The 27,552-nt window shown below is 45.3% G+C and overlaps 2 protein-coding genes across 6 annotated transcripts; one reads left to right on the forward strand and one right to left on the reverse strand.

The window, feature by feature from the left end:
• On the reverse strand, positions 1-8,224 carry im:7136021. Of its 3 annotated transcripts, none has more exons than XM_021574818.2 (4): positions 8,079-8,224; positions 6,811-7,017; positions 1,067-1,283; positions 1-883 (listed from the first exon to the last, which is right to left on the reverse strand). In XM_021574818.2, the coding sequence occupies exons 2-4, from the start codon at positions 6,962-6,964 to the stop codon at positions 679-681; spliced, it is 576 nt and encodes a 191-aa protein (XP_021430493.1). In that variant the 5' UTR covers positions 6,965-7,017; positions 8,079-8,224; the 3' UTR covers positions 1-678. The 3 variants fall into 3 exon arrangements, with proteins under 3 accessions (XP_021430493.1, XP_021430491.1, XP_021430492.1); XM_021574816.2 differs by having other exon boundaries at positions 7,298-8,117; XM_021574817.2 differs by lacking the exon at positions 8,079-8,224 and adding an exon at positions 7,932-8,071.
• mis18bp1 (MIS18 binding protein 1) lies at positions 8,101-27,419 on the forward strand. Of its 3 annotated transcripts, XM_021574815.2 has the most exons (17): positions 8,101-8,211; positions 8,569-9,407; positions 9,522-9,656; positions 9,785-10,074; positions 11,676-11,749; positions 11,856-11,980; positions 15,464-15,554; positions 19,234-19,343; positions 19,505-19,671; positions 20,298-20,376; positions 20,490-21,513; positions 22,237-22,406; positions 22,871-23,010; positions 24,954-25,099; positions 26,254-26,341; positions 26,806-26,854; positions 26,962-27,419. In XM_021574815.2, exons 2-17 carry the CDS (start codon positions 8,693-8,695, stop codon positions 27,063-27,065), a joined length of 3,507 nt encoding a protein of 1,168 aa, XP_021430490.2. In that variant the 5' UTR covers positions 8,101-8,211; positions 8,569-8,692; the 3' UTR covers positions 27,066-27,419. The 3 variants fall into 3 exon arrangements, with proteins under 3 accessions (XP_021430490.2, XP_036811085.1, XP_036811086.1); XM_036955190.1 differs by lacking the exon at positions 8,101-8,211 and having other exon boundaries at positions 8,266-9,407; XM_036955191.1 differs by lacking the exons at positions 8,101-8,211; positions 8,569-9,407; positions 9,522-9,656; positions 9,785-10,074 and adding an exon at positions 10,574-10,598.
• Positions 27,420-27,552: the final 133 nt, after the last annotated feature.

A 27,552-nucleotide genomic window follows, 5' to 3' on the forward strand; every position in this document is an offset into this window, starting at 1 on the left:
TTGCCAGGGCAATTCCTAATTTAATTCAACACAGGTGGGATATGTGGAGGGGTATGCAGCTTCTAAAATGCAACTCTCTGGACGATCACAAAGTTAGCAATGCAATGTGCTCCAACAGGCAACAGGAAGTTATTGACAGACCGACTCTTTGCCATGTGTGTTTACTGCCCTCTTGAGGCAACATAGTAGAAGACGGGATGAGGTGCACAATCACTGGAGACTCAACACATCGATTCAATAGTAGTTGTGTTCAACAAGAGAGATTTCAGTATTTCAACTGTAACATGCGTCTTTAATCAATCTTAGAACTGATAAGCTAATTGTATTGTCAATTGTATTTTCTTTCATCAAAAAAGTTGTTTTTGTGCACAATCATGTATTCTGTTTAACCCAATCAAGGGTACATAACAGATTCAAACAAAAAGTATTGCATAAAATGGCTGTTCCTGTGTTATGAACCGTTTGTTGTTTTGCTCTATACAAAGAGTCTGTTGACTACTGAACTCAGAGGTATTGACTTACTAAACGTCCTCATAATTTCAGCTGTTTCCTTTTTTGGCATCGCAAACGTACCTAAAATGATGAACAAGCAGTTTTGTATAATTTCACATGTTAAACATGTGCTGTTGAAAACATGGGCTACAGTCTACCAGTGTTCACTTCCTTTTAGTCTTAATGTTAGTAGTGAGTACAGTAGCAGGTTGTGGGATCTCTCGGGCCCAGAGAATGGATGATTTGGGTTCTGTGGTTGGTCAGGACCTGCAGCTTGTGGATCAGCTGCAGAAGGTGAGGACTAGGACTGTGTGCATCAAGGATCTCCAACTGCTCCAAATGCTTCAACTGTTGGAGGCTCAAGAACTCCTTCTCTGATACATTGTAGTGTCTGAAAGAGTAGAATAGAAAAGTGAGTCAGAATATCTGCTTGGCTTAAATTAATGAGTCAAACCCTTGGAAAATGCGCACATTAGTCACTTAACATGTAGACACTTAATTAGGAGTTCACCAGTAACTTATTACTACATCTGGGTTCGTACCACAACACAGAAGTCAGTTGTTAATATCTCACCGCATTTTAAGGGTCATGAGCTGGGGGAATAGTTTGGGGATCTCTCCGATGCTGCTGCTGCTGTTATAGCTGCATGGATCAAAGTGCAGATACAAGAGGCCTGAAGCCTGTTTCCCTAGAGCCTTCATGTCCTTCTGCTCCACCATCACCCGCTGCAGAGTTAAACTGGTCACTGTGTTGGGAATGGAGTGAGCATAAGCACTGACGGGATGGCCTTCTGGAAAACAAAACATAGGACAGTCAAACATCTCCAAATGAAGCCACAGGACAGTCCATACTGCTGCCCCGTACCCCACCAACTGTCAGACTCGTAACCCCACCAACTGTCAGACTCCATAGTGCTGACCCGTAACCCCACCAACTGTCAGACTCGTAACCCCACCAACTGTCAGACTCGTAACCCCACCAACTGTCAGACTCGTAACCCCACCAACTGTCAGACTCCATAGTGCTGACTCGTAACCCCACCAACTGTCAGACTCGTAACCCCACCAACTGTCACACTCGTAACCCCACCAACTGTCACACTCGTAACCCCACCAACTGTCACACTCGTAACCCCACCAACTGTCAGACTCCATAGTGCTGACCCGTAACCCCACCAACTGTCAGACTCGTAACCCCACCAACTGTCAGACTCGTAACCCCACCAACTGTCAGACTCGTAACCCCACCAACTGTCAGACTCGTAACCCCACCAACTGTCAGACTCCATAGTGCTGACTCGTAACCCCACCAACTGTCAGACTCGTAACCCCACCAACTGTCAGACTCGTAACCCCACCAACTGTCAGACTCCATAGTGCTGACTCGTAACCCCACCAACTGTCAGACTCGTAACCCCACCAACTGTCAGACTCGTAACCCCACCAACTGTCAGACTCGTAACCCCACCAACTGTCAGACCCGTAACCCCACCAACTGTCAGACTCGTAACCCCACCAACTGTCAGACTCGTAACCCCACCAACTGTCAGACTCGTAACCCCACCAACTGTCAGACTCGTAACCCCACCAACTGTCAGACTCGTAACCCCACCAACTGTCAGACTCGTAACCCCACCAACTGTCAGACTCCATAGTGCTGACTCGTAACCCCACCAACTGTCAGACTCGTAACCCCACCAACTGTCACACTCGTAACCCCACCAACTGTCACACTCGTAACCCCACCAACTGTCACACTCGTAACCCCACCAACTGTCAGACTTCATAGTGCTGACCCGTAACCCCACCAACTGTCAGACTCATAACCCCACCAACTGTCAGACTCGTAACCCCACCAACTGTCAGACTCGTAACCCCACCAACTGTCAGACTCGTAACCCCACCAACTGTCAGACTCCATAGTGCTGACTCGTAACCCCACCAACTGTCAGACTCGTAACCCCACCAACTGTCAGACTCGTAACCCCACCAACTGTCAGACTCCATAGTGCTGACTCGTAACCCCACCAACTGTCAGACTCGTAACCCCACCAACTGTCAGACTCGTAACCCCACCAACTGTCAGACTCGTAACCCCACCAACTGTCAGACCCGTAACCCCACCAACTGTCAGACTCGTAACCCCACCAACTGTCAGACTCGTAACCCCACCAACTGTCAGACTCGTAACCCCACCAACTGTCAGACTCGTAACCCCACCAACTGTCAGACTCGTAACCCCACCAACTGTCAGACTCCATAGTGCTGACGTAACCCCACCAACTGTCAGACTCGTAACCCCACCAACTGTCAGACTCCATAGTGCTGACTCGTAACCCCACCAACTGTCAGACTCGTAACCCCACCAACTGTCAGACTCGTAACCCCACCAACTGTCAGACTCGTAACCCCACCAACTGTCAGACTCGTAACCCCACCAACTGTCAGACTCGTAACCCCACCAACTGTCAGACTCGTAACCCCACCAACTGTCAGACTCGTAACCCCACCAACTGTCAGACTCGTAACCCCACCAACTGTCAGACTCGTAACCCCACCAACTGTCAGACTCGTAACCCCACCAACTGTCAGACCCATAACCCCACCAACTGTCAGACCCGTAACCCCACCAACTGTCAGACTCGTAACCCCACCAACTGTCAGACTCGTAACCCCACCAACTGTCAGACTCGTAACCCCACCAACTGTCAGACTCGTAACCCCACCAACTGTCAGACTCGTAACCCCACCAACTGTCAGACTCGTAACCCCACCAACTGTCAGACTCGTAACCCCACCAACTGTCAGACTCCATAGTGCTGACCCGTAACCCCACCAACTGTCAGACTCGTAACCCCACCAACTGTCAGACTCGTAACCCCACCAACTGTCAGACTCGTAACCCCACCAACTGTCAGACTCGTAACCCCACCAACTGTCAGACTCAAAACCCTACAAACTGTCACTCGTAACCCCACCAACTGTCAGACTCCATAGTGCTGACCCGTAACCCCACCAACTGTCAGACTCGTAACCCCACCAACTGTCAGACTCCATTGTGCTGACCCGTAACCCCACCAACTGTCAGACTCCATTGTGCTGACCCGTAACCCCACCAACTGTCAGACTCCATTGTGCTGACCCGTAACCCCACCAACTGTCAGACTCCATAGTGCTGACCCGTAACCCCACCAACTGTCAGACTCCATTGTGCTGACCCGTAACCCCACCAACTGTCAGACTCGTAACCCCACTAACTGTCAGACTCCACAGTGCTGACCCGTAACCCCACCAACTGTCAGACTCGTAACCCCACCAACTGTCAGACTCCATAGTGCTGACCCGTAACCCCACCAACTGTCAGACTCGTAACCCCACCAACTGTCAGACTCGTAACCCCACCAACTGTCAGACTCGTAACCCCACCAACTGTCAGACTCGTAACCCCACCAACTGTCAGACTCGTAACCCCACCAACTGTCAGACTCGTAACCCCACCAACTGTCAGACTCGTAACCCCACCAACTGTCAGACTCGTAACCCCACCAACTGTCAGACTCGTAACCCCACCAACTGTCAGACTCGTAACCCCACCAACTGTCAGACTCCACAGTGCTGACCCGTAACCCCACCAACTGTCAGACTCGTAACCCCACCAACTGTCAGACTCCATAGTGCTGACTCGTAACCCCACCAACTGTCAGACTCGTAACCCCACCAACTGTCAGACTCGTAACCCCACCAACTGTCAGACTCGTAACCCCACCAACTGTCAGACTCGTAACCCCACCAACTGTCAGACTCGTAACCCCACCAACTGTCAGACTCGTAACCCCACCAACTGTCAGACTCGTAACCCCACCAACTGTCAGACTCGTAACCCCACCAACTGTCAGACTCGTAACCCCACCAACTGTCAGACTCGTAACCCCACCAACTGTCAGACTCGTAACCCCACCAACTGTCAGACTCGTAACCCCACCAACTGTCAGACTCGTAACCCCACCAACTGTCAGACCCGGAACCCCACCAACTGTCAGACTCGTAACCCCACCAACTGTCAGACTCGTAACCCCACCAACTGTCAGACTCCATAGTGCTGACCTGTAACCCCACCAACTGTCAGACTCAAAACCCTACAAACTGTCACTCGTAACCCCACCAACTGTCAGACTCCATAGTGCTGACCCGTAACCCCACCAACTGTCAGACTCGTAACCCCACCAACTGTCAGACTCGTAACCCCACCAACTGTCAGACTCGTAACCCCACCAACTGTCAGACTCGTAACCCCACCAACTGTCAGACTCGTAACCCCACCAACTGTCAGACTCGTAACCCCACCAACTGTCAGACTCGTAACCCCACCAACTGTCAGACTCGTAACCCCACCAACTGTCAGACTCGTAACCCCACCAACTGTCAGACTCGTAACCCCACCAACTGTCAGACCCGGAACCCCACCAACTGTCAGACTCGTAACCCCACCAACTGTCAGACTCGTAACCCCACCAACTGTCAGACTCCATAGTGCTGACCTGTAACCCCACCAACTGTCAGACTCAAAACCCTACAAACTGTCACTCGTAACCCCACCAACTGTCAGACTCCATAGTGCTGACCCGTAACCCCACCAACTGTCAGACTCGTAACCCCACCAACTGTCAGACTCGTAACCCCACCAACTGTCAGACTCGTAACCCCACCAACTGTCAGACTCGTAACCCCACCAACTGTCAGACCCGTAACCCCACCAACTGTCAGACCCGTAACCCCACCAACTGTCAGACTCGTAACCCCACCAACTGTCAGACTCCATAGTGCTGACTCGTAACCCCACCAACTGTCAGACTCGTAACCCCACCAACTGTCAGACTCGTAACCCCACCAACTGTCAGACTCGTAACCCCACCAACTGTCAGACTCGTAACCCCACCAACTGTCAGACTCAAAACCCTACAAACTGTCACTCGTAACCCCACCAACTGTCAGACTCCATAGTGCTGACCCGTAACCCCACCAACTGTCAGACTCAAAACCCTACAAACTGTCACTCGTAACCCCACCAACTGTCAGACTCCATAGTGCTGACCCGTAACCCCACCAACTGTCAGACTCGTAACCCCACCAACTGTCAGACTCCATTGTGCTGACCCGTAACCCCACCAACTGTCAGACTCCATTGTGCTGACCCGTAACCCCACCAACTGTCAGACTCCATTGTGCTGACCCGTAACCCCACCAACTGTCAGACTCCATAGTGCTGACCCGTAACCCCACCAACTGTCAGACTCCATTGTGCTGACCCGTAACCCCACCAACTGTCAGACTCGTAACCCCACTAACTGTCAGACTCCACAGTGCTGACCCGTAACCCCACCAACTGTCAGACTCGTAACCCCACCAACTGTCAGACTCCATAGTGCTGACCCGTAACCCCACCAACTGTCAGACTCGTAACCCCACCAACTGTCAGACTCGTAACCCCACCAACTGTCAGACTCGTAACCCCACCAACTGTCAGACTCGTAACCCCACCAACTGTCAGACTCGTAACCCCACCAACTGTCAGACTCGTAACCCCACCAACTGTCAGACTCGTAACCCCACCAACTGTCAGACCCGGAACCCCACCAACTGTCAGACTCGTAACCCCACCAACTGTCAGACTCGTAACCCCACCAACTGTCAGACTCCATAGTGCTGACCCGTAACCCCACCAACTGTCAGACTCAAAACCCTACAAACTGTCACTCGTAACCCCACCAACTGTCAGACTCCATAGTGCTGACCCGTAACCCCACCAACTGTCAGACTCGTAACCCCACAAACTGTCAGACTCGTAACCCCACCAACTGTCAGACTCCATTGTGCTGACCCGTAACCCCACCAACTGTCAGACTCCATTGTGCTGACCCGTAACCCCACCAACTGTCAGACTCCATTGTGCTGACCCGTAACCCCACCAACTGTCAGACTCCATTGTGCTGACCCATAACCCCACCAACTGTCAGACTCCATTGTGCTGACCCGTAACCCCACCAACTGTCAGACTCGTAACCCCACTAACTGTCAGACTCCCCAGTGCTGACCCGTAACCCCACCAACGGTCAGACTCGTAACCCCACTAACTGTCAGACTCCATAGTGCTGACCCGTAACCCCACCAACTGTCAGACCCGTAACCCCACTAACTGTCAGACTCCATAGTGCTGACCCGTAACCCCACCAACTGTCAGACTCCATTTTGCTGCCTCGTAACCCCACCAACTGTGCATGACATGGAAAATGCTAGTTTGGCAGCTGGCGAATCACATACTTGCGATGTTGAGAACTGCCAGTTGAGGGAGTTCCCTCAGCCATGTTTTCAGGTGGCACCTGCTGGGATCCACGTCCCTGTCTCTGTAGTCCACAGCTAGACTCTGCAGGGAGGGGAGGCACTTCAGCGCCTCTTCAGGTAAGGTGGGGTCCATGTAGTCAAGCAGCTCCAGACTGGTCAAGCCAGGTTGGCCGACCTGTGGATCATCTAAAGACAGATTTTGTCATTGCTGAATTGAATAACTTAAAATGTATGATGATATAGGCTAGTACAGGCATATAACCATATATCAACATGGACTTCACACACTAGCTAGAACATAGGCCTATGGAGTAGCCGAATCTGCTCGTGAAAACCATGTGGTAGGCTCTGCTTAGCTAATCATTCACTGTTTCACCAATGGTTTGTATGAGTAGTAAAAAAGAAACTCTGGTACTGTACAATCAATAGCTGTTGTCTTGCGTTGTAACTTTGCAAAGGTCCTCACCTGGAAAGCCATTTGTTTTATAAATATTAAAATAATCATCTGGGAGAGAGCCATGTTGTGTTCCCATTTTCAAAGACAGATGCTTCAGATGTGGCAAGCGGTTAAGCATTAGGTGGAATATCTGTCTTGGGATAGGATGATTGCCTTCGTGATAGAGTAGAGACGTCAGGTGGGAGAGCTTTGAGACAGCACTAACAATATCTGATCTTGGAGCACAGTGCATCTCGCACACACTAAAATGAGTCACTTGCTGCAGAGGCACAATTGCATCAGACAGTCCCTGGCCACAGCGACACCTGCGAATAGCCAGCCTCTTCAAATTATGAAATTGCTTGAGAATTTCAAAGGCTTTCACGTCGAAACAATTCTCCACGGCTATTGTGGTGAGCCAAGGGAGGGATAGGGCAAGCTGTTTCCATTCTTTCAAACTTGCCTTCTGTACAACAACTGAGCTGATTTTCCTGCGGCGAAGAGTTGTCCAGAACTGCGAGGTGTAGGCACACAGCTTTTTAAGCACCACTGTGTTGCCTTTCCAAAGGGACCAGTGGTCAACCATTTTTTTGAAATATTTGCAGCATGATCTAATGTTTAGTTTGTCTGTTGTTGATAGATATCCAAACACGTGGACCCATACCTCCGATGGTAGTTGTGCAGCTCCCACCGTACGAAATGCCATATCTAAGCAATTGCTGCAATGTTGTTCTTTTATCCTGCAGGCAATCTCAGGAAAAAAATGGTTTAACAGTAAACATCCCACAACATTATGCGACTATATACGCACATTTTGTTTTTCTTTTTGGCAGCACCTTCCAAGGCCATCTCGGTGAACGGAAGTTGTTTGCGGAAGTGACGCATTTGAGATCGCCGTCCAATCACGCGACATTCGAGGGAAGTTCAAATTATGGATCTCTGCGGTGAGTAACGTTAGTTCGCTATTTTACAGTTTATAATCAATGCATACATTCACAAATAGTATGTAATATAGAATACATATTGAGTAAATGCCAATCAAATAATTTACTTTTGAAACGGCATATGTCATTTTAGCAGCAAGCTGGTTAAAGTTGTTAGCTGGTTATCCATTCGTAGGCTTTCAGTTTTTAGCTAACGTTAGCTAGCTAGTTAGTAGCTTGCTGGGTCAACTAGCTGCTGGTCACTTTGTTACTACCTCGTAATTCAACGACAGTACGATGTAAGCTATAGCAGCCAGCTAGCCTAGTATAACCAGATTCCAGCAAATAAATAATTATATTCTGTTTCCCCCCCCATAGAAACCAGCAATCAATGGAGCATTTTGAAATGATCAGATCGTGGTTGCATATACCTAGCTAGTTTACTTCAGTGGCTCCAGTTGACATTCCTCTACAAATCGTAAAAAAACGATCGTGAAAAAACATGTTTACCCCGTCAAGATACAACAGAGAATCAACTTATTTTCATGAAGAAGACCCAGTTGGTAGAGACCGAATTATTTTCCCTGCATTGAAGGCTTTTAGGACAAGCGAGGTGATATCCAGGGAACTCGAAAGCCCAGCCAAGGTATTTGCGAGGATGAAAGCTAGAGTACAGGTTGAGAACGAGAGGACCAAAACGCCTAACCCCGTGAGAGAAAAGCGAATCCAAGAAGAACATGGTGGAGTAATGAGCTCGCCTAGAAAACGACATCAGCATTTGGTGAACTATGAACAAAAGGAAACCGAGGACCTTGAATTCACTTATGATGCAGAGCCTCTGACCCTTTCACCTTTTCAATCGCCAAGCCAGGATTTGACACATTCACACTTTATGGTCCACCCACAAGACCTTCAACGACAGTCACCGTTGAAAGACATGGGTAGTAGTGCGTTCAAGCCAACCAACATAAATGCACAAAAGCAAGGCCCAGCTCTGGATACTTTCTCACCAAAGTCCCAAAGGAAAGCTTTGTCATACCCGCACACTCTGCTCAGCTCAAATGACACCCAACGACCAGCACCCCTCAAAGACTTCAAAAGTGCCTCCCAGACAACCAACATAACTACACCAGTGAAAAGGTTAAAGTCAATGGAAGATTGCAATGGAAAATTTAAATTTGGGGCACACAACATTGCACACGATGAATCAGTTTTCAGTAAGTTGTTTCAATTATCCTCAATTATTGTGTCAATCAAGGTTGCTCGGTTGTCAGAATACTTTAATTTATGACTTTGAGAAGTAAAATGATTTGTTTTTGTTTTCTGCACAGGGTCCAAAGTTGTTTTGGATGGACTGCCATGCCTGGATTCTAGAGCAAATACGTTTGCTCTTCTGAAAGAGAGAAGACGAAAAAGGGACCAACAAGACTGTTATCAAGAGAGCAGCCGGCAGGATCCCATGACAGGTGACATCTAGAAATGTAGAGTAGTGACTGTTCTTCTGATTCTAATGACTCAAACGCCATACGTGAACTGTTATCAACCTGTGATGTCGACTCAACAAACAAACCCATCAACCGCTTTCTCTTTACAGGATGTGAGCGCAGCATGTCGACCCGTGCACAACCCACAGTGGGCACCGGAGAGGACGCCAGTGTGAACGTGACCAGTAGTGTGCCCACAGGTCTATCAGAGACCAGCATTCCGTCTAGGCCAGATGCCGGCCTTAGTCAGTGTGACTTTTACCATGACGAGCCTCCCCCCAGGCCCTTCCCAGACCTGGTGCACGACCCCCTCCTGCAGGTCTCACCGAAGATCTCCATCCCAAAGAAGCAGGGGGCTGTATTCCGAGCCAAGCACATAGCAGAGTCCACTGGATCCAATGTAAGTAGGTGGTCTTGATGATGCTGCTTCATTTGGATTTGTAGGCTGATGACTGGTGCTGTTTCCTCTGAGTTCATTGCTTTTAGCTTCTTATTTTTGCTGGGAGGTAATGTTTTCTTGTGTGGCACTTAAGTTTTCTATCAGGACTTGCATAACCATAGATGTATACTTATATACAGTGGGGCAAAAAAGTATTTAGTCAGCCACCAATTGTGCAAGTTCTCCTACTTAAAAAGGTGAGAGAGGCCTGTAATTTTCATCATAGGTACACTTCAACTATGACAGACAAAATTTCTGGCTCTCACAGGCCTGTACTTCTTCTTTAAGAGGCTTCTCTGTCCTCCACTCGTTACCTGTATTAATAGCACCTGTTTGAACTTGTTATCAGTATAAAAGACACCTGTCCACAACCTCAAACAGTCACACTCCAAACTCCACTATGGTCAAGACCAAAGAGCTGTCAAAGGACACCAGGAACATAATTGTAGACCTGCACCAGGCTGGGAAGACTGAATCTGCAATAGGTAAGCAGCTTGGTTTAAAGAAATCAACTGTGGGAGCAATTATTAGGAAATGGAAGACATACAAGACCACTGATAATCTCCCTCGATCTGGGGCTCCACGCAAGATCTCAGCCCATGGGGTCAAAATGATCACAAGAACGGTGAGCAAAAATCCCCGAACCACACGGTGGGACCTAGTGAATGACCTGCAGAGAGCTGGGACCAAAGTAACGAAGTCTACCATCAGTAACACGCTATGCCGCCAAGGACTCAAATCCTGCAGTGCCAGACGTGTCCCCCTGCTTAAGCCAGTACATGTCCAGGCCCGTCTGAAGTTTGCTAGAGAGCATTTGGATGATCCAGAAGAAGATTGGGAGAATGTCATATGGTCAGAGGAAACCAAAATATAACTTTTTGGTAAAAACTCAACTCGTCGTGTTTGGAGGACAAAGAATGCTGAGTTGCATCCAAAGAACACCATACCTACTGTGAAGCATGGGGGTGAAAACCTCCTTCCATCAGCAAGGGCATTGAAGATGAAATGTGGCTGGGTCTTTCAGCATGACAATGATCCCAAACACACCGCCCGGGCAACGAAGGAGTGGCTTCGTAAGAAGCATTTCAAGGTTCTGGAGTGGCGGCCTAGCCAGTCTCCAGATCTCAACCCCATAGAAAATCTTTGGAGGGAGTTGAAAGTCCATGTTGCCCAGCAACAGCCCCCAAACATCACTGCTCTAGAGGAGATCTGCATGGAGGAATAGGCCAAAATACCAGCAACAGTGTGTGAAAACTTTGTGAAGACTTACAGAAAACATTTGACCTTTGTCATTGCCAACAAAGGGTATATAACAAAGTATTGAGAAACTTTTGTTATTGACCAAATACTTTTTTTCCACCATAATTTGCAAATAAATTCATAAAAAATCCTACAATGGGATTTTCTGGATTTCTTTTTCTCATTTTGTCTGTCATAGTTGAAGTGTACCTATGATGAAAATTACAGGCCTCATCTTTTTAAGTGGGAGAACTTGCACAATTGGTGGCTGACTAAATACTTTTTTGCCCCACTGTAACTATTTAATGTCTATTGCTTGATAGGTTACAGGGATTCACCTTAGACACTGGGTCTTGAAGAGTAGGAACGACAGGTTTTATGTGGATGGTGTCCGTGAGTAAGTAGAATTTGTTTCTCGGAATCATATGAAGTTAACTAACACATTATTTTTGTAAAAGCAAACATTGATTCACTTACTTAGTCTGCCTCTGCTTTCCACCAAGGGATAACAAGATGCCCTGGCACAGCAACCTCATCGCAAAGAGAATCTCAACCACACACCTGAAGACTGCTTCTGGCAGCATTTACATCCTGGTGGGAAAGATGGCCCCGGATTTCAGCGGAACTCGTAAGTCAGAAATAATCAGCCATTTTGGAATAATGGGAAAGTGAGACTCCAGAAATATTGACACATTTTGTTGTTTTGGTTCTGTACTCCAGCACTTTGGATTTGAAGTGAGATAATGACTATGAGGTTAAAGTGCAAGCTCCGCTTTCATTTTGGGGTATTCTCATCCATATTGGATGAACCGTTTAGAAATTATAGCAATTTTTGTACATAGTCTCCCACTTTTAGGAGACCAAAAGTATTGGGACAAATTCACTTATGTGTATTAAAGTAGTAAAAAGTTGACTATTTGGTCCCATATTCCTATCAGGCAACTACATCAAGCTTGTGACTCTACAAACCTGTTGGATGCATTTGCTGTTTGTTTTGGTTGTGTTTCATGTTATTTTGTGCCCAATAGAAATTAATGGTAAATAATATATTGTGTCATTTTGGAGTCACTTTTATTGTATACCGAACAAAAATATAAACAATATGTAAAGTGTTGCTCCCATGTTTCATGAGCTGAAATGAAAGATCCCCAGAAATGTTCCAGCATAGTTGAAAGATGAGGCATTGAAATCCTAAAATGGTGTCCAGAAGAAATAGGTGGGATGAACCGGGGGATAAAAGGACAGTCAAAAATAAACACTGAAAAAAAAATGAATTTGCGCAGTGGTTAAGGGCGCTGTACTGCAGCACCAGCTGTGCCATCAGAGTCCCTGGATTCGCACCCAGGCTCTGTCGTAACCGGCCGCGACCGGGAGGTCCGTGGGGCGACGCACAATTGGCCTAGCGTCGTCCGGGTTAGGGAGGGATTGGTCGGTAGGGATCTCCTTGTCTCATCGCGGGCCGGGCGCAGTGCGCGCTAGCCAAGGTTGCCAGGTGAACGGTGTTTCCTCCGACACATTGGTGTGGCTGGCTTCCGGGTTGGAAGCAGTACGGCTGGTTGGGTTGTGTATTGGAGGACGCATGACTTTCAACCTTCGTCTCTCCTGAGCCCGTACGGGAGTTGTAGCAATGAGACAAGATAGTAGCTACTACAACAATTGGATACCACGAAATTGGGGAGAAAAAGGGGTCAAATTCAAAAAAAAAAGAAAAAAGAAATGAATTCTAAAACTAAAAAGGAAGGGTGTTACATTCAATGCCTGTTTGGGGTATTTTGTGTCGATGCCCCATATGCTGATGCCACGGAGGCGCTCACACACACACATGTAAAAATAGTGGCACACACAGTTGGCCGTGCTCTTTTAATTTGATTTATCTTTGATGGCTTTTGTTTTACATTGTTATTTTGTTCTTGCCTCTTTTTCTCTCTCTCTCTTTTACTGGTGGTTGGCACATCAGGTGGGTAGTTTGTTTGGGCAGTGATGGTGATTCGGAGGGGGACAATACAGTGAGCTCAAAGTATTGGGACAGTGACACGTTTGTTGTTGTTTTGGCTCTGTGCTCCAGCTCTTTGGATTTGAAATGATACAATGACTACGAGGTTAAAGTGCAGACTGTCAGCTTTCATTTGAGGTAAATTTTCGTCCATCTCGGGTGAACTGTTTAGAAATTACAGCACTTTTTATACATAGTCCCAAATTTGAATCTGTCTAATCGAATAGAATCCACTGATTCTGAATTGAAGATAAATACTTTTGCTAAGACTATTAATATATTATCGATTTACTGACCAGTCTCCCCAAATCTCCCATCGATGCTATTTCGAGGGTTCATTTTTATTTTAATGTAATGCTTTTTCAACCATTCCTGAACCTGAGACCAGAAGCAGGCTACCTGAGGGCAATACCACAACAAATGGTCTATTGATTCTGTATCCTCACAACAAAAGCTGTGATGTTTGTATTTGAGCTGAAAAGCATAGTGTGAAGTCTTGCGTCATTTTATATATCAGCAGATACACTATTCATACCCCCTTGACTTTTACCAAATGTTTTTTGAAAATAATTTTTATTTAACTAGGCAAGTCAGTTAAGAACAAATTCTTATTTACAATGATGGACGACGCTGGGCCAATTATGCGCCGCCCTTTGGGACTGTGCCTTAGATCGCTGCGCCACCTGGGAGCCCGTTGTTGCATTAGTCTTATATCAAAATGGACTAAATCAACAAAAAAAATCTCACTCATCTACACACAATAGCGCCTCAGATTAGCGGGTTTGCGCATGCAGGAGTGGTCCTTGAGGTGTTTATACTTGCGTACTATTGTTTGTACAGATGAACGTGGCACCGTCAGGTGTTTGGAAATTGCTCCCAAGGATGAACCAGACTTGTGGAGGTCTCCATTTTTTTTCCTGGGCTCTTGGCTGATTTCTTTTGATTTTCCCATGATGTCATGCAAAGAGGCACTGAGTTTGAAGCTAGGCCTTGAAATACACCTCAAATTGACTCAAATGATGTCAATTAGCCTATCAGAAGCTTTTAAAGCAATTACATAGTTTTCTGGAGTTTTACAAGCTGTGTAAAGGCACAGTCAACTTAGTGTGTGTAAACTTCACACCCACTGGAATTGTGATACAGGTGAAATAATCTGTCTGTAAACAATTGTTTGAAAAATTACTTGTCATGCACAAAGTCGATGTCCTAACCCACTTGCCAAAACTATAGTTTGTTAACAAGAATTGTGTTGAGTGGTCGAATAACGAGTTTTAATGACTCCATCCTAAGTGTATGCAAAGTTACGACATCAACTGTACACATGGTCTCCAGGGTGCCAAGAGAATTCCCATTATGCACATATTTTTTGGAAGGTGATCGTCTAGGCTACGCAGCAGAGCGTTGTAGTGAATTGTGAGGACAGACTGACAGTGACTCCTGTTTGAACCAGTTTATTAGATCATTACATTGTTGGCCATGTTTGTTTTGCTCCTACTTTTTTACCCCTTTTGAAAAAGTCGAGGGGTATGAATACTTTCTTTAGGCACTGTATACACTGTGCCATGGAATCGGTATATCAAAAATCTATTTTTTTGCAATCAGTGTGGCGCAGCTGTCAACATCCTGGTCCTCAAAGGAAACTGGTATACTTTCTATTTATGGTATTTTTATTCCTCAGCCAGTTTTGATCCTTTATATTGGGCAGACAGGCCAGTTCCCAGCCTCCTCCCACTGCCACCTGCCGCCTCCATTTTGGGGGTAGTGCTGTAACCAATTGGTTGTTATCTTGGATTGAGCAGACCTTCCAAAACATTTCCGATAACTCCATGTAAGACATGACACTACCATTCCAATTTACAATTTTCATTTTAAAAACGAAGTATCCTTCTCAAACATATTTTCCATAAATACAGGTATTTCATCAAACACTACATTTGGGTTCAACCATAATATTCGTTTTTCTCTGGGTGATGACGTTTTAATTGTACCCAGCTCTGTATTGCCTGTTTCAGAAAGAGATACTTTAAACAAGGTTTCATTTTCAATGAACCCGAAAATGAGAACTGTCAATCTGCATAAATGCTTTCTTGTTTTTTTTGTGCCTTTCTCCTTGACCAGAACTCCCAAAATGGCTGTTGCAGAAGTTTCTCTTTGGCTTCCCAACGGATTGGAAGAAATACCTTGAGCTCTTTTTGTCAGAGCCGAAAGGGTACGTTGTGTCACTGTGGTCCGAACCGTTTGTATCAAGCGTCTCAGAGGAGGAGTGCCGATCTAGGATCTGGTCCCCCTGTGACCGAAATGTAAAACTGAACCTAGAACACTCCTCCTCTGAGACACTTTATACAAATGGCTAATGATGGGGGGGGATCAGTAAGTTACTTATGATATTGTTTTCAACTCGTATCCACTATTATTTTTGCGCTAGTCAGCTGTACCTGCACCAAAACTGTGAGTAAGACCTTTAAATAGGTCAACATTCACAAATCCCAGGACCAGACAGATTACCAGAATGTGTACTCGGAGCATGTAGTCTGACCTTTAAACATGTCAACATTCACAAAGCCACAGGACCAGACGAATTACCAGGATGTGTACTCCGAGCATGCGCTGACCATTTTCAAGCTCTCCCTGAGCCAGTCTTTAAAACCTTGTTGTTTCAAGCAGACAACCATAGTTCCTGTGCCCAGGAACGCCAAGGTAACCTGTCTAAATCACTATCGCCCCGTGGCACTCACATCTGTAGCCATGAAATGCTTTGAAAGACTTGTCATGGCTCACCTCAACACCATCCCAGAGACCATGGACCCACTCAAATTCAGATACCGCACCAAAAGATCCACAGATGACGCAATCTCTATTGCACTCCACACTGCCCTTTCACACCTGGACAAAAGGAACACCTATGTGAGAATGATGTTCATTGACTACAGCTCAGTGTTCAACACCATAATTCCCTCAAAGCTCATCTCTAAGCTTTGGACCCTGGGACTAAACACCTCCCTCTGCAACTGGACCCTGTACTTTCTGACGGGCCGCCCCCAGGTGGTAAGGGTAGGTAACAACACAGCCATCATCCAGGGTTGCGTGCTCAGTCCCCTCCTGTACTCCCTGTTCACCCACGACTGCACGGCCACGCACGACTCACACCATCATTACAGTGCCTTGCGAAAGTATTCGGCCCCCTTGAACTTTGCGACCTTTTGCCACATTTCAGGCTTCAAACATAAAGATATAAAACTGTATTTTTTTGTGAAGACTCAACAACAAGTGGGACACAATCATGAAGTGGAACGACATTTATTGGATATTTCAAACTTTTTTAACAAATCAAAAACTGAAAAATTGGGCGTGCAAAATTATTCAGCCCCCTTATGTTAATACTTTGTAGCGCCACCTTTTGCTGCGATTACAGCTGTAAGTCGCTTGGGGTATGTCTCTATCAGTTTTGCACATCGAGAGACTTAATTTTTTTCCCATTCCTCCTTGCAAAACAGCTCGAGCTCAGTGAGGTTGGATGGAGAGCATTTGTAAACAGCAGTTTTCAGTTCTTTCCACAGATTCTCGATTGGATTCAGGTCTGGACTTTGACTTGGCCATTCTAACACTTGGATATGTTTATTTTTGAACCATTCCATTGTAGATTTTGGCTTTATGTTTTGGATCATTGTCTTGTTGGAAGACAAATCTCTGTCCCAGTCTCAGGTCTGTTGCAGACTCCATCAGGTTTTCTTCCAGAATGGTCCTGTATTTGGCTCCATCCATCTTCCCATCAATTTTAACCATCTTCCCTGTCCCTGGCCCAAACCATGATGCTGCCACCACCATGTTTGACAGTGGGGATGGTGTGTTCAGCTGTGTTGCTTTTACGCCAAACATAACGTTTTGCATTGTTGCCAAAAAGTTCCATTTTGGTTTCATCTGACCAGAGCACCTTTTTCCACATGTTTGGTGTGTCTCCCAGGTGGCTTGTGGCAAACTTTAAACGACACTTTTCATGGATATCTTTAAGAAATGGCTTTCTTCTTGCCACTCTTCCATAAAGGCCAGATTTGTGCAATATACGACTGATTGTTGTCCTATGGACAGAGTCTCCCACCTCAGCTGTAGATCTCTGCAGTTCATCCAGAGTGATCATGGGCCTCTTGGCTGCATCTCTGATCAGTCTTCTCCTTGTATGAGCTGAAAGTTTAGAGGGACGGCCAGGTCTTGGTAGATTTGCAGTGGTCTGATACTCCTTCCATTTCAATATTATCGCTTGCACAGTGCTCCTTGGGATGTTTAAAGCTTGGGAAATCTTTTTGTATCCAAATCCGGCTTTAAACTTCTTCACAACAGTATCTCGGACCTGCCTGGTGTGTTCCTTGTTCTTCATGATGCTCTCTGCGCTTTTAACGGACCTCTGAGACTATCACAGTGCAGGTGCATTTATACGGAGACTTGATTACACACAGGTGGATTGTATTTATCATCATTAGTCATTTAGGTCAACATTGGATCATTCAGAGATCCTCACTGAACTTCTGGAGAGAGTTTGCTGCACTGAAAGTAAAGGGGCTGAATAATTTTGCACGCCCAATTTTTCAGTTTTTGATTTGTTAAAAAAGTTTGAATTATCCAATAAATGTCGTTCCACTTCATGATTGTGTCCCACTTGTTGTTGATTCTTCACAAAAAAATACAGTTTTATATCTTTATGTTTGAAGCCTGAAATGTGGCAAAAGGTCGCAAAGTTCAAGGGGGCCGAATACTTTCGCAAGGCACTGTAAGTTTGCAGACATTACGGTGGTAGGCCTGATCACCAACGGCAATGAGACCGCCTATAGGGTGGAGGTGAGAGACGCCAGGACAACAACCCCCCCCCCCCCCCCCCACTCAATATTAGCAAGACAAAGGAGCTGATTATGGACTACAGGAAACGGAGGACCGTTGTGATGTGGTGTTACCTACCCTTACCACGGGAGCTTCAAGTTCCTTGGTGTCCACATCACTGAGGCCCTATCATGGTCCAAACACACCAACAGTCATGAAGAGGGCATGGCAATGCCTATTTCCCCTCAGGAGGCTGAAAAGATTTGTCATGGGACCTCAGATTCTCAAAAGGTTCTACAGCTGCACCATCGAACATCCTGACTTGTTGCATCACAGCCTGATATGGCAACTGCTCTGCAAAATGATCAAATTCCAGCCATCCAAGTCATAGACTGTTCTCTCTGCTTCCGCACGGCAAGCGGTACCAGAGCGTCAAGTCTGGGACCAACAGGCTCCTGAACAGCTTCTACCCCTAAGCCATAAGACTGCTGAACAGTTAATCAAATGACCACCCAGACTATTTACTTCGACCCCATTATTTTATTATTTTTTGCACAGGCTCGATGTACACACTGGATTCTAACTACGCACTCACTGATACTCCAACACACACATGGACACACACAAAACACACATTCACATTGCTTCACACTCTTCATACTCTGCTGCTACTATGCATAGTCATTTTACCTCGACCTACATGTACATATTACCTCGACTAACCGGTGCCCCTGCACATTGACTCGGTACTGGTACCCCTTATATATAGCCTTGTTATTTTATTGTGTTACTATTTTTCCTTTTAGTTTATTTAATTTAACACATTTTTCATACTTACAAAAAAAACTCTACATTGTTTAAGGTCTTGTAAGGAAGCATTTCACGGGAAGGTCTACACCTATTGTATTCCGCCCATGTGACAAATACATTTAATTTAATTTGAAAGCTCCTTATTTTTCTTTCATAGCTTGTTCTCCATTTTATTTGAAAAGAAAATCTTCTCCCTTTGGGCTACTCAGGTTGAACACTGTAGTCATATCGGTTAACATTCAGTCTTTCTGTTGGGTCTTCGAATGTAGTTCAGAAGGTGAAAAGGGGAGCAAGGGCCTGATAACACCCTGGAACCAAAACCACCTCTCCACCAAGACGCAGGACAACACATTCCAAAAGCCAAATGCCACTAGGGGATGTGAGTCCAAAAGTTGGCATCACAAATGCTCACTGTATTTATACTGGCAGTTACATGTCTGTTGTTTTCATCAAGATTCGATTCATTGCTATTTCTCTGTAGAGACTTTCTTCCTGTTTGTTTAATCTTCCTGTTTATGTTTAATCTTCCTTGTCCTGCAGCTGCTCGTTGCTGTGCCACCAGTGCGGTGAACAGTGCTAATGTTTCCCGGAGTGGCCGCCTTATCAAACCTCCTCTGGAGTACTGGAAAGGGGCCAGAGTCATCTTGGATTCCGACATGAACGTCACCATTCATGGGGGTTATGACGATTCGTCTATGCTTTACTCTGTAAGCTGTTCCATGGACCTCTGCTTCAATTAGTCTTCTGTTGTAGAGCACCGTATTCTCCCCAGCCATTCTACCTATTCTATATATTGTTCTAACACATCTGAGTCCACTAATCACCAAGCCCCTTCATTAGTTGAATCAGGTGCTCTAGTTGTGGAATACAGTCAACACGTGGAACGGCTGGGTGTAATCAGAGGTTTGGGACACACTGCATCCCACTGCTGTTTGCCTCTGAATCTAAGCAGGGTTGGTCCTGGTCGGTTCCTGGATGAGGGCCAGTAGGAGGAACTCTTTCCTCTGGTATAAAAAACAAATATCCCAATGCCCCAGGGCAGTGATTGGGGACATTGCCCTGTGTAAGGTGCCGTCTTTCGGATGGGACGTTAAACTGGTGTCCTGGCACTTATCGTAAGAGTAGGGGTGTTAACCCCGGTGTTCTGGCTAAATTCCCAATCTGGCTCTCATACCATCACGGTTACGTAATCATCCCCAGCTTCCAATTGGCTCATTCATCTCCCTCTCCCCTGTAACTATTCCCTATGTCGTTGCTTTACATGAGAATGTGTTCTCAGTCAACTTACCTTGTAAAAATAATTAATTGCTATGCTATTTCCCTACCTTCTCAGCAAGTCAGCACACCTGTAGCCAGAGTACTGTTAGACGGACCACCAAAACCGGCCAAGGTTTTCTTACCTCCAGCGGAAGGTATGTTTAAAAATATATATACATAAGCCTTGGAATGCATTTATCCTCATATTCTAGCTGCAACAAAAATGGGGACTACATTGTATTTGACAGTGTTATGTTGTGTTCTACAGAGCGGCTGCGAGGTGACACTAGTGAAGAGGAGACTATGCCTCTGAGAAAGGTGAAGGCTTATCCCCGGCCTTCGAGGTCAAAGCCAGAGGATAAGTCATCTCACATGGCCCACGTGTCTCGGCGGTGTAAGGCTGAAGACAACGTCCTTTCCAGGGTCCCCAAAAGGCCCAAGAACGCCAGCCGAGAGCCTCACAGGTCCATGTCTTTGGAGAACCCCTCTCACAGGTACCGAGGAAGACCCAATGAAGCAAGTCCAAACTCTCAGTGGTCTAAGCCTGAGAACCCCTCCACCAAGGGTCCGGGCAGGCCCAAGAGGGTCAGCCCAGCATCTCAGAGGTCCAAGTCTGAAGTGATCCTCTCTCCCAAGCTCCGGGGTCGGCCCAGGAAGACCGGCCAAAGATCTTGGAGTGCAACGGCGCCTGCCGCGTATGCAGACCGTGCCCCACAATCCCCTCCACGTCTCTATCTCCGGGGTGCTAACGAACAGCACAGCGATGACTCGGACAACGCCAATACATCCTCAGAGCTGTTACCAGTGAAACAAGTCAATCATTCAGAAAAAGTAGACCCTCCGAGAGTGCTTGATTTGCCAAAGAAGAAGGTCAGTCGTCAGATGCTCCCAGCGAAACTCCTGGATGACATTGTGAAAGATACGGGGAAACCTGCGACCACAACGACCTACCCACGGAAGCTGACGCGGAATAGGAACGTTCATTATTTTAGTCACAGTACTGACACAGAGTCCCAGTCTGACGACTTCACACAGAAGAAAAAGACCAAGGCAGTCAAAACGGGACCCGTAAAGTCACGGGGTACGAGAACACGTGGAAGGGTTCTGGAAGATTCTCAGACATCATCGGGTGGTTCGTCGACTTCCCAGGACAACTGTAAGAAGAAATTGAGTAAAAGGGACAGTCCACTGACACTGAGAGGAAAAGGCAGCAAGTTCCTCAGGGTTCAGCAGAGAGAAAAGGAAGAAAATGGAGATCAGTGGACAGAGGCAGAACTGTTGAGACTACATGAGTAAGTTTGCTACAGTTGTCTTCATAGTGGTATTATGTACAAACATGGCAGTGAGCAGCCAAATGACTATAATACAGTAGACGAGAAAGTATGTCATCACTCGGTTTACTCAACTCTGGTTAAACAATAGTCTCCTTATATAATGTACAATGTTGAAGAAAAGTTTCAAATTAGCTAGCATGCTTAAAATGTGTGCAACGTAGGGCCTCCCGAGTGGCGCAGTGGTTAAGGGCGCTGTACTGCAGCTGTGCCACCAGAGACTCTGGGTTCGCAACCGGCCGCGACCGGGAGGTCCGTGGGGCGACGCACAATTGGTCTAGCGTCGTCCAGGTTAGGGAGGGCTTGGCCGGTAGGGATATCCTTGTCTCATCGCGCACCAGCGACTCCTGTGACGGGCCGGGCGCAGTGCGCGCTAACCAAGGTTGCCAGGTGCAGGTCCTCCGACACATTGGTGCGGCTGGCTTCCGGGTTGGATGGCGCTGTGATAAGAAGCAGTGCGGTATCGGAGGACGCATGACTTTCAACCTTCGTCTCTCCCGAGCCCGTACGGGACTTGTAGTGATGAGACAAGATAGTAGCTACTAAACAATTGGATACCACGAAATTGAAGAGAAAAAGGGGGAAATTTAAATTAAAAAAATTATATTAAAAAAAAAGTGTGCAACGTGCCTTGTTTATACAGAAACAGTATGTCAACTTCCTGTGTGTACGTTTGGCTTTCAGGGCTGTGACGTCACTTCCTAAACACACTTCTGACTTCTGGGTGAACGTTGCCATGGAGGTGGGCAGCCATTCAGCTGAGGACTGCCAGAAGCAGTACAATGCCCAGGCCCCCACTTTCTTGGCACCTTCCAAGGCCACCAAGAAAAGAAACCTGCAGAAGAAGGAGCCATGTAAGTTACCTTGTCTAGCATTTTTATCCTTAATAAATCCATCAAGGCATCTTGATGAATTCCTGTAGGTTTCGCATCCAAGCTCTAACCAAGACAGTCCCTGCTTAGCTTCTGTGATTTACACATTTACTTTTAAATGTTAAATCACAATCTATACAATCTGTCCATTTTAATAAGATTTACAGAGAATCTATGTATTTGTATTTATTACGGATCCCCACTCTTCCTGGGGTCCAGCATAATTAAGGCAGTTATACCATTTTAAAACATTAGAATACATTCACAACAGATTTTACAACAACATTAAATGTGTGTGTTTTCAGACCCCTATTCTACTACCACATATCTACAACACAAAATCTGTGTATAGTGCTGATGTTATTTTGTGTTTGTATGCATGTGCCTATGTTTGTTGCTTCACAGTCCCCGCTGTGACAATGTCATATATTATATTTGAACTGTAGTGGTGGAACCACCCCGGATAACTGCAAGGAAGGGCACGCTGAAGCGGAAGCAGCAGGTGCGAAACCTCCTGGACCACATGCCCAAAGACGACCACGATGACATCTTCAACAGCTCGCCCATGCAGAACAAGCGGGTGAAGGTGTGTTTCCGCCTGGGGTGCACCATTTCAACCACTCAGCAATGTTTAGTTTTTTTAAAGTTATTTTGGAAAATATTGCTTATATGCACATAATGTGGTGCTGGAGGTCAAAGAATACATTCAGCAAAATTCAAAGAAGTCTCTGCACACATTGTAGAATAATAGTGAAGACATCAAAACTATGAAATAACACATGGAATCATGTAGTAACCAAAAAAAGTATTAAACAAATAAAACATATATTTGAGATTCAAATAGCCTTTGCCTTGATGACCACTTTGCACACTCTTGACATTCTCTCAACCAGCTTCACCTGGAATGCTTTTCCAACAGTCTTGAAGGAGTTCCCACATATGCTGAGCACTTGTTGGCTGCTTTTCCTTCACTCTACAGTCCGACTCATCCCAAACCATCTCAGTCGGGGGATTGTGGAGGCTTGGTCATCTGATGCAGCACTCCATCACTCTCATTTTTGGTAAAATAGCACAGCCTGGAGGTGTGTTGGGTCATTGTCCTGTTGATAAACAAATTATAGTCCCACTAAGCCCAAACCAGATGGGATGGCGTATTGCTGTGGTAGCCATGCTGGTTCAGTCTGCGTTGCATTCTAAATAAATCTGTGTCACCCGCAAAGCACTCCCACACCATAACACCACCTCCTCCTTGCTATACGGTGGGAAATACACATGCGGAGATCATCACAAAGACACGGCGGTTGGAACCAAAAATCTCCAATTTGGACTCATTGGACCAAAGGACAAATTACCACTGGTCTAATGTACATTGCTCATGTTTCTTGGCACAAGCAAGTCTCTTCTTATTGGTGTCCTTTAGTAGTGGTTTCTTGGCAGCAATTCAACCATGAAGGCCTGATTCACGCAGTCTCGTCTGAGCATGAGATGTGTCCGTTACTTGAACTCTGAAGCATTTATTTGGGCTGCAATTTCTGAGGCTGGTAACTAATGAACGTATCCTCTGCAGCAGGGGTAACTCTGGGTCTTCCATTCCTGTGGCGGTCCTCGTGAGAGCCAGTTTCATCATTGCGCTTGATGGTTTTTGAGACTACATTTGAAGAAATGTTCAAAGTTCTTGACATTTTCCGTATTGACTGACCTTCATGTCTTTTACTAAAGTAATGATCAACTGTCGTTTCTCTTTGCTTATTTGAGCTGTTCTTGCGATTTAATATGGACTTGGTCTTTTACCAAATAGGTATATCTTTTGTATACCACCCCTACCTTGTCACAACACAACTGATTGGCTCCAACACATTAAGAAGGAATAAAATTCCACAAATTGAATTTTAACAAGGCACACCTGTTAATTTAAATGCATTCCAGGTGACTACCTCATGAAGCTGGTTGAGAGAATGTCAAGTGTGCAAAGCTGTCAAGGCAAAGGGTGGCTATTTCATTCTCAGATATAATATATATTTTGATTTGTTTAACACTTTTTTGGGGGTTACTACATGAAGCAGCCAACAAGTGCTCTGCATATGTGGGAACTCCTTCAAGACTGTTGGAAAAGCATTCCACGTGAAGCTGGTTGAGAGAATACTAAGAGTCTGCAAAGCTGTCATCAAGGTAAAGGGTGGCTACTTTGAAGAATCTAAAATATATTTTGATTTGTTTAACGCATTTTTGGGGTTACTACATGATTCCATATGTGTTATTTCATAGTTTTGATGTCTTCACTATTATTCTACAATGTAGAAAATAGTAAAAATAAAGAAAAACCCTTGAACAAGTAGGTGTTATAAAACCTTTTACTGGTAGTGTAGAGAGATTGTCATGTTGCTTTCATGTGTAAAATGTATATTTAACAGCAGCTGATAGATTGCTTGTGTACCAAATTGATATTTCAAGACAGCCGACAGCTTAAAATAAGTCTTGTAGCAGTCAGAAATGGAGTGCCAGAACTGAATGTGCCCTCTTGTGAATTAGTTGCCCACAGTGTCTCCCAATGGAAAAGAAGATGTGTTCATGGACTCTGAGCATGACCCACAAACCCCCAGCTCATCAAGATTCCCATCAGTAAAAACTCCTCAGTGTCTCCACATCACCCCCGGCATGATGGGCTCTGTGAACAGGTAAACGCTCAGTTGGTATAGCATGGTGACCCTGGCCTGATGGGCTCGGTGAACACAGTGGTGACACGGTGGTGCTCATCTGGTAGAGCATGGCCCTTGCAATGCCAGGGTAGTGGGTTCGGTACATCTGAAATCAGGCTACCTGATGGGACTTTTGATAAATGCAGAAAATCGGCAATCAAAATAAACGTTTTACCACAGTGACCATGTTATTTTTGCGAAGCCTATTTGATTCTTTACGTTTATGTGAAAACTATTTCTAAGATGCGCACTTTGTTTTTCCGAACTCACTTCACTTGCGCATAAACACAGAGTGTACAAAACATTAGAAACACCTGCTCTTTCCATGAGACTGACTCGCTGAAAACAATGATTCCTTATTGATGTCACTTGTTAAATCCACTTCAATCAGTGTAGATGAAGGGGAGGAGACAGGTTAAATAAGGTTTAAGTCTTGAGACAACTGAGACATGGATTGTGTATGTGTGCCATTCAGAGTGAATGGGAAAGAAAAACTATGTGCTTTTGAATGATGTATCGTAGTAGGTGCCAGGTGCACCGGTTTGTGTCAAGAACGGCAACGCTACTGGGTTTTTCACAATCAACAGTTTCCCCATGTGTATCAAGAATGGTCCACCACCCCAAGGACATCTAGCCAACTTTAGCTGTGGGAAGCATTGGAGTCAACATGGGCCAGGATCCTTGTAGAGTCCATGCCCTGATGAATTTGGGCGGGGGTGCGCAACTCAATATTAGGAAGGTGTTATTGATGTTTTGTACACTCAGTGCTGATCAAATACACTGCTGGAACGCAGATTTAAGCTGTTTACATGTCCTAACAGTTTGATAGATTGATCAGAGAAACAGATGTTTTAATCTGCGCATGATTCACTTCGATTTTGACTTTTCGCCAATTTTAAGATAAGTAGAATAAGGTGATTACATTTTCCCATACAAGGTCTTCTACCATAATCAGTTAATGTTGAATTATTAGTGTGCATGTAAACGTACTCATTGACATGTTTTTGTTTTTAAATCAGTCACTCATAGTAGCCTGTTATTACAAGAGAGGTGATACTACCAGTAAATAAATGAATGATTGTTGGTTTTCTCACCATTTGTAAAATCAGAAACTTTTCATCAAATTTTTTCAGAGACAACGATGACAGGTATATCTACCAACTTCAAAAAAGAATGAAAAAAGGCCAAGTGAAGCTGCACAAATTGGGGGCTGCTTCAAAGGTAGGCTGTTTTGAAAGGAATATTTCTGAGGAGCTTATTGACCAAAGAAGGGCCATATACACACACACACACACACAAACACTGTATTTCTGGGGCCATTTTGAAAATGAACTCTTCTCAAGGATGACGGGAACAACGGTCTAGTGTATTGCTATGGGGAAAATGTGAGTCGGGAGAGGAGACCTTTTTAAAGTCATTCAGTTATAAGAATATGCCAATAGAGTTCTTATTGTTAAACAGGATGTATATACCACAGGAGGTTGGTGGCACCTTAATTGGGAAGGACGGGCTCATGGTGATGGCTGGAGCGGAATGATTTGAATGTTATCAAACACATGGTTTCCATTCAATTCGCTCCATTCTAGCTGTTATTATGAGCCGTCCTCCCCTGCGCAGTCTCCACTTATATATAATATACAGACAGACAGAATTTTATTCAATGTTTTTCTGCATTTTCCATCTAGTACATGCCAACTCCATCAGCCAAACGTGTTTTGAAGAGATGCAATACCGGTAAGTGTTCTTTTGAAGGAAGATTTTGTCTTGGTGTATTTTTATACTTGCATAACTTGAGAATTTGGAAACTTTATTCACTCAATAATGTTTTACTTGTGTTTCAGCGGAGAATGATTCTTTTGTGGTGTGGGAAATGTTCCCTGACAAGGAGGACCATTCAGGGGAAAGTGGGGAAGAAGAGGATTATTATTTTATGGATGATGACTGAGCTGCAGATTCACCATGGGTCTCTTCACTAGACTCCAAGCAGGCCGAAAAGGGGAGGGACCTACCTGAGTTTATCTAATAAGAAATGCTAGTTTTCCTTGCAAAACGTTTAGCTATCGTTTGTACTAATGAATACACCCTGTTTGGATTATTATTATTATTTTAAAACAGGAAATTAAATGCTGTAACATTGTCAGAAGTTATACATACACTGTATAGTTGTCAATTACGTTCTGTGATTCAAACCCCATTGCTGTTTTAAAATGTGTTTAAAATGTTTTGTTTATATATTGTGCCACTAAATGCAGAGGCTTTTTACAATAAATGTTAACTCTAGTTCTTTGCACGACTCCAATAAATTTGGACTTCTTTTTACTTGTTAGCAAAACTATTTTAGAGGTATTTGTTTGGTGTTGAGAATTTTTTGGTTGAGGGGGGGTTGCGGGCAGAACATTTTTGCCCTTGCTACAGTCTGCTATATCAGTCTG

This window comes from Oncorhynchus mykiss, chromosome 19 (assembly GCF_013265735.2).
Source record: "Oncorhynchus mykiss isolate Arlee chromosome 19, USDA_OmykA_1.1, whole genome shotgun sequence".
NCBI lineage: Eukaryota > Metazoa > Chordata > Actinopteri > Salmoniformes > Salmonidae > Oncorhynchus > Oncorhynchus mykiss.